The sequence below is a fragment of the Vespa crabro genome, chromosome 4, assembly GCF_910589235.1.
Source record: "Vespa crabro chromosome 4, iyVesCrab1.2, whole genome shotgun sequence".
Taxonomy (NCBI): Eukaryota; Metazoa; Arthropoda; class Insecta; order Hymenoptera; family Vespidae; genus Vespa; species Vespa crabro.
Genome location: NC_060958.1, coordinates 1,085,001 through 1,092,500, shown reverse-complemented (window position 1 = coordinate 1,092,500; position 7,500 = coordinate 1,085,001). Strand labels below are relative to the sequence as shown.

Sequence of the window (7,500 nt, the reverse complement as noted above, 5' to 3'; positions counted from 1 at the left end):
TGTACGTACGTATTTATGTATATATCATCGTACGTGTTTACATCTTCGTGTACATTATGTAGTAGATACGTATATATCAATGTAACAAGAGCCCGATGTTATGTTACAAAATTGTACACGAAGATTTAAAAGAAAAAAAAAAAAAAAAAAAAGAAAAGAAAAGAAAAGAAAAGAAAGGAAAAAAAGAAATTTTTGTAGATTGACAAATCGATCTTCAATCTCTCGGGACGAAGATGTTAAATCAAAGATTCTCAATGTACGACCCGTAAAACCCTAAAAATACGATCTGCGATGTGTCAGATCATTCGCGATCTTAAATTTACAATGGCTACGAACTGATCAAATTTGTAGGAAAACGTAAAAACTCAAGAATTCTTATTCACAACAATTACTCAATTACTGATTTTTATAAAGGATTATCTTCACAGGATTTTTTCATAATTCCGCGAACACGCTTAACAAAAATGTTTTCATTATTTGGAAACATTTATACATATACCGAAAAAACTTTTCTCAATCATTAATATTAATAAATTCAAATTGAGATAAAAATTAACTGATGAAATGACGAATTTAGAAATGACGTTAAGAATACATTAATATCGATTTAGAACCAAGGCTATTAAACCTAATTGTGCCTGTGGAATGTAGAGATATCTCGGGCCAATTTTGAGCCCAATTAAAACAATTTGTATATTGTATTATTTATAAATTTTTTTTATAAGGCTTCAAAGAATGTACAACATTTTATCAGAGTCAAAATTATTCATTCTGTGTGAATAATTTGAAATGATAGCTGTACAAAGTGCCTGTAAAAGTAGACAAATTGAAATTATTTTGAGATGTGTACAATTAGGGTTGAAAAAGAAAACAACAATTGCACGAGTCATTTCAGATTGATGAATTTATTATTTTTATTTTCTTTTTTCTTTTTTCATTTCTTTTTTCATTTTTTATTTAAATTTATTTAATTACTTTTTGTTCAATTATTCTTGAAATCTATTGATAAAAAATAATATATTGTTGTCATATAAATGAAGAACGATTGTTTTATAAAATTAGTATAATATTGTCCGTAATATCTATAAAGTTTTATCGATTTGAATGTATTTTTTTCGTAACACTTTTTGTTTTTGTATTTTTTTTTTTTTTTTTTAGTCCGACCAAATATTTGCAAATTTATAATTTGGCTCGCCTAGATAAAACTTTTTTGGGATAATTCTGTGTGTTAAATCGTTTCTGATCGACGCAAACCACGTATAAGAGAAAAACAACAATGAGAGGCACTCACCTCGATCAGGCTTCTTGTAGTTCTCCCTTTGCTCCTGGTACGCCGTGATGATGCCTCGAGGCAAGCTTATTCGCCAATTCGTGCATCACGTCTCTGTATATTACGGTGTCCAAGTTTTCGCCTAGCATATAAAGGAGAAACCAATCGCCGACCTTGCTACGTCGTACTATCGTCTCAACGGCCTCTCTTCTAACCAGACGAAATCTCAGTCTCAGTAGATATACCCTCGTTCGTGGTGAAAATATGATTACGATCTGTGGATCATACGATCAGACAATACTATTTCTTTTTTTTTTTCTTTTTTTTCTTTTTTTCCCCCCTTTTCTTTTTCTTTTTTTCTCTTTTTTTTTCAGACTCACTGCATTTACAGGCTGATATATTATGAACCGTTCACAAGCCTAATCGATTAAATCCATTTTTAGAAATTTTCTTTTTTTAAACTTAAGTGTCAATCTGACGGAATCCATCACTGTTTATATTAATAATAAATTTTCTTAATTTGATGCCATTAAATGATAATATTTTCTTCATCGTCTAATAAAAAATAATTTATTTCAATAATAACGATATTCCATATCATTTATTTTATATGTCATTAAATAATAGCTACGTTTAGATTTATACATTCTATAATGTTTTATTCGAATGTATATGTTAAAGGGAAATTTTAAAAAGCAATTTTATATTAATTCGTCAGATTATGTTCACCTCCTTTTTTTTTTTTCCTTTTATGAAATTAATTTTAATTTGATAATTGAGCAATTCCATATAATTCCTAACATTAATTTCATCGATATAATAAAAATGCAACGTAATAAATATTTAGTCTTTTTTTCCAATTAATTGTCTAATTCATTCCATTGAAAAGATTAATGACGTTAAATAAAAGATTTGATTCTCTTAAATGTTATATCCTTTGTAATAAAAGATAATCATTAAAGATTAAAAATTATCTCTACACAGAGAAATACATACACGTATACATACATACGTATGTACGTACGTACGTACGTAAGAGCATAGATGTAACAAAATGTCTGTTTTCCAATGGAAAAGGGTTAATTCGTTTGCGTGCCCTATCGCACGGATATCTTTACATGCCAGAAGCTACGAAATTAGCAGATTTCTCGAGGGATGAGAGGGAAAACTTCTGATAAGCTGCCTTCGATAATTTTATTCAGGGAGTTACGAACGAAGGAATACATAAGAGAGAAAAACAAATTGATGCTTAAACGTGTACCACGTTTAATATCTAAAATCTACACGATGTATCTTATGCATCGTAGAGAAGATATCTCTTTAGAATAATCGATTTGGCTTCTTTATGAATTGCAAAAAAAAAAGAAAAAGGAAAAGAAAACAAAACAAAAGAGAGAGAGAGAAGTAAACATTAAAAATATTCATCTTCATCCTCTTCTTCAACGAGGAAGAGGAAGAAGATTGAAAAGAGTCAACCTAACAGACGTATGGACTTTCATCGAGCATTCGCATTTACTTTCACCGTCCTTTTACTTTCTCTTCCTTTTTAACCAATGTTTCTCCACGATGTTGAACTTTACATGACGATGATTAAAAGGAAAAAAAAAAAAAAAACAAAAACAAAAAAAAATGATCGATGAAAGTCCATAAGAAGATAATTTTAGACGTATGATCCTCATCTACTGACCCTGTATAATACCGTTATGAAGCTTAATATCCCGAGAAGAAGGAACCAGAACCAGAGGAAGACGTAGATCTTCTCGTTGACAACGTTCAATGGCAATATACAAACTGCATCGTGCCTCTCGACCTCACCGCTCACGCCATATTTGTAGAAGGTGCACTTGGTCATTCGTGGAAAGACGTAGATCATTGGATCGACCCGGTCCTCTTGATCGGACTCGAGGAACCTAAGTACGTCGATCCCAAAAGTCAGGAAGGCTCCGTCGAAGAAACGGTTCATCAAGAACATCTGACCTGCGCCAGACACGTCGTATTTGAGCTCTCAAATGGATAACAACAATCTATCGTTTCTGATTGGCCGATAATCATTAACAGAAATCTACCACGTGGGAAATTTCAACTCTCGAAACGTCTAATAATAAACAATCTTAACTACTTAATCTTTAAAAATACTAAACGTAAAAAAAAAAAAAAAAAAGAAAAAGAAAAAAAAGAAAAAAGAAAGAAAAAAAAGAAGAAAGAAAGAAAAAAAAGAAGAAAGAAAAAAAAAACGTATACACAAATATATCTATGTACATGTGTGTACATGGGGGGGAAAAAAATATACCATATAATGTTTATAATAAATAAATTCTCGCAAATAGATAATCATCTGGAACACGTCTCTGGCCGTTCGGAGAATCAAAGAAATTAGATTTTCGAGTTAATAGACACGATGACTCAAGTTCACGATCCGTTCAAACGAGGCCGTTCGATTATCGCTATGTTGAACGTATAAGAAAAGCTAAATTGTTTGTCGGATCTTACGAAAGTTTCGCAAACTTCCGTCGGGTCTCGTGCCCGCGTTTCCTCGGAAAGACACAAATGGGGTTAATTGCCTGTAAGAGGTGGGAAAAAGGAAAAGGCGAAGTGACTATTAATACTTTTGGTGTATATTCGAAATAGTTTTAGAGGAGCCAGTAACCGAATAAAAATCGAGAACTTTGACATGGATCTAAGAGAAAAAGAAAAAGAAAAAGAAAAGGAAAAAAGAAAAAAGAAAAAAAAAAAAGAAAAACGTTGTTTTTATTCATTCATTAAAGAAAAAAAAAAAAAAAAAAAAGGAAAAAAAAACAAAAAAAAAAGATACGATCGAGCTGAGTAAGTACGTCTTCCATTAACACGACTAGAAGCAGCTGTATCGCTGCCAAATTCTACTGTGAATCGTTCATTCACTCTTTCTATTCATTCTAAAATCCCTCCCTCCCTCTCTCCCTCTCCACCCCTCTCTCTCACTCTCTCTCTCTCTCTCTCTGCTTCTCATTTCCTCTACTTATGTCATCCTTCTTTTTTCTATCTGTCGATCCATATCGTTTATACTTATTCGTTTTAGCTAAGACAAAACGTATATGAAAATAATAGAAAGTAAAGCCCTGAAATATATATGGCTTTACTTATATAACCTGACAAAAGAAATGTAAATAGTTAAACAAGTAAAGAGCTCAAAGAAAAGCGTTAGAAAGAATGATGAAATTTGTTTCGACGAGTGACACAAACGAAAAGAAAAGAGATAATATGAAATAGATCGAATAAGAATGAATAAGAGAGAGAGAGAGAGAGAGAGAGAGAGAGAGAGAGAGAAAGGTAGAAAAGTAAACAAGAATAATAAAAGAGATCAAATATGTACTGATGGTACCTTTAAAAAGAAAAAAAAAAATATATATATATATATATAAAGAAAATGAGATGAATTTAAAAAAAAGAAAAAAAAGATAAGAAGAAAGAAAGAAAGAAAGAAATAGAAAAAGAAAAAAAGAAAGTGACTAACTGGAAAATGAAAGGAAATGCAAATGACGGGAGAAAATGTGATAACTATAAATTTATATTTCTTTTTTTTTTCCTTTTTTCTTTTCTTTTTTTTTTTTTTTTTTTTTTTTTTTTTTTTTGTAGAAAATGAGAAGGAAAAGATTCTTGATAAAGTTTATATATTAGTTAAGTATCGTGATCGTATCTTACAACGGGAAAGAAGTGATTCGAATAAAAAATATATTTGATACAATCTCCCACTTTCAAAAGCGGGAGAGAAAGAGAAAAAGAGAGAGAGAGAGAGAGAGAGAGAGAGAGAGAGAAAGAGAGTATAAGAATCGAGTTCCTGGCACCATTTGAAATTTTTATTTTACATCCCACTGCACAGTTCCTTCGTAGAATCTCTCGGTCCTACCTTTTTATACGAAAGGCCACCTTTGTCCGAGGAACTTTAAAAAGAAGTTTCATCTTTATCTTTCTCCTCGTATCGTTTCGTTTTTGAGAAAATAGGTCAGCTAGGTCCGATATCGCCACGCGACATTACCGTCATCGTTATAGAAAGGAGCCTGTTCTTCGTTCCATTTCGCAACGAGCCAGAAAGACTCTTAAGTTAAGTATGACACAAGTATTAACATAATAAGATTAAACTTTCATGTTTTAAATCATAATTATTAGTTAGTTTCGATTTATCATCAAGCGCGAAAGAAATTTTGTTTCTTTTAGTTTATTATTTTGATTTGTTTGCTTTTTTCTTTTTTTTCTTTTTTTTTTTCTTTTTTTTTCTTTTTTCGAAGAAACGAATAAAAAATGAGAGACAGGAAGCGAGAGAATATATGACTACTCACCGATCACGTTCAGGAGAGCGAGAACTTCGCAGAGGTAGTACCTGTATGCCCACCAATTGTGATAACGTAGATTCTCCCATAAGTAGTCAAGCAGCATCTTCTTTTTTTGTTTCTTTTCTACCTCCGAGCACAAACCTATGTCGAGATCCATCATGAGAGCGTGAATCTTCCCGCCCTCCCAGCCCTTCCACAGCCATCGCGGAGTGTAAAAGAGAATCGCCTACAAATTATATTCAAATGTATTAAATGTCTACCATATATGGTAGAACGAACGAGGTGTATATATATATATATATATATATATATATAGTAACTTAGATAAACATATATGCACACAATCTGTAGTATATATATATATATTGTACAATAACACTGTATATAGAATGGAACATATTTTAGGGATGGATTCGGCACATCAAAACAATAAAGAAAAAGTTCACATAAACATATGTCCTATTTGATATTTCTTTTTCTTTTTCTTTTTTTTTTTTCTTTTTTTCTTTCTTTCCTTCTTTTCGCTCGAGTTATAGTGGATTTGATTTTCAACAAACTCTATCTGCTTACTTTCATAAGAGACGTTCGAAATAACCTCCTCGCATTTGAATACAAGCCTGTAGACGTCTTACCAATGACTGTCTTACTATCACCATCTGTCCAGATGTTACTTGGATTTGCTGGAAACTTCGTTCAATTCTTTCATTTCATTGGGTTTAATACATCTAACGAAAGAATTATTGCGATACAAAATCTGTTTACTCGTGAGAGATATAGAGAGATATAGAGAGATAAAGAGCGAAAGAGAAAGAGAGAAAGAGAGAAAGAGAGAGAAAGAGATTGATCGATCGATTGGGATTTCCGAAGTAATGCCGATGCACCTATCGGATCAAAGAAGCGGGTGTAAATCCTGATGCCGGTGGTGGTAACGTACGAAGTTTCTTGGCCTATCGCCAGAGGCCTCGGTCCAGCTCTAGCTTTTCTACCACCTTTTAATACTCGATCTCGAGTATTAAGCTTACACGTAGACGGAGGCAATACCGGCCTCGGCAAATATTGCCCTACATTAATTAATCTTTATAATTGATCTTCAAACTATTTTTATCTGCAAACAGAGAAAGAGAGAGAAAGAGAGAGAAAGAAAGAAAGAGAGAGAGAGAGAGAGAACATGTACGATCATAATTTATAAGAGTGAAAAGATAACGAGCTTAACATTCGAGGCGATGAATTCTTGCTTCCAGTCGCCTTCGCAGTCGCCGTTGCTTTTACATTTTTTTAACCATACTAATGCGTCCTCTTAAGTGAAAAAGAGAAAAAGATAGCTAATCTCCGTCATCGCAATGACCGATATTTATGATCACAGTTTATATAAAAAGACGTTGTTACGTGATTATTAAAAATTCATTTTACGTCCCGAAAAATTGCTAATCGCATGCTGGTTGCCAATGTAAATAAATCGCGATTTCATATGACAACGTCGTTAAGTAAGAAAATATTTCGTGAATCGTATAAATAATTACTTTTTCTCTTTTTCTCTCTCTCTCTCTCTCTCTCTCTACATCTCTCTCTCTTCAGAATATTGGAAAAAGAGCTTCTAGTGGTCGAATGTTTCGTATATCAGAGAAAGCTTTAATCGTTTAACGATACGCGACGGTAATTTCTTCTTCTTCTTCTTCTTCTTCTTCTTCTTCTTCTTCTTCTTCTTCTCCTCCTTCTCTTCAATAATTCCAAAGTGCGATTATGCAAAGAAGGAGGGAATACCACAGCCCGCCTAAGCAACACTTTTCTCTAAGCGAGAAGAGAAAATTACTCGTTATAAATATAGACGTATTGTTTGCTTACGTAGATTGCGGAATGGGTACGCTTCCTCGCTTTTAGCATAATTGCATTCTGCTCTTTGTTATAAGTACGTCGGCCGGTGGC

At 32.6% G+C, this 7,500-nt stretch overlaps 1 protein-coding gene across 5 annotated transcripts in view; it reads right to left on the bottom strand.

The window, feature by feature from the left end:
- The window catches only part of LOC124423884 (innexin shaking-B), a 20,401-nt gene that overhangs the window by 2,018 nt on the left and 10,883 nt on the right, over nt 1–7,500 (bottom strand). For all 5 annotated transcript variants that reach the window (XM_046962203.1, XM_046962201.1, XM_046962204.1 and 2 more), the window contains 3 exons: nt 5,584–5,803; nt 2,958–3,247; nt 1,292–1,545 (listed from right to left, as the gene is read on the bottom strand). In XM_046962203.1, the coding sequence (XP_046818159.1) occupies nt 1,297–1,545; nt 2,958–3,247; nt 5,584–5,803 (759 nt within the window). In that variant the 3' untranslated portion in view covers nt 1,292–1,296. The remainder of the gene's footprint in view (nt 1–1,291; nt 1,546–2,957; nt 3,248–5,583; nt 5,804–7,500) is intronic.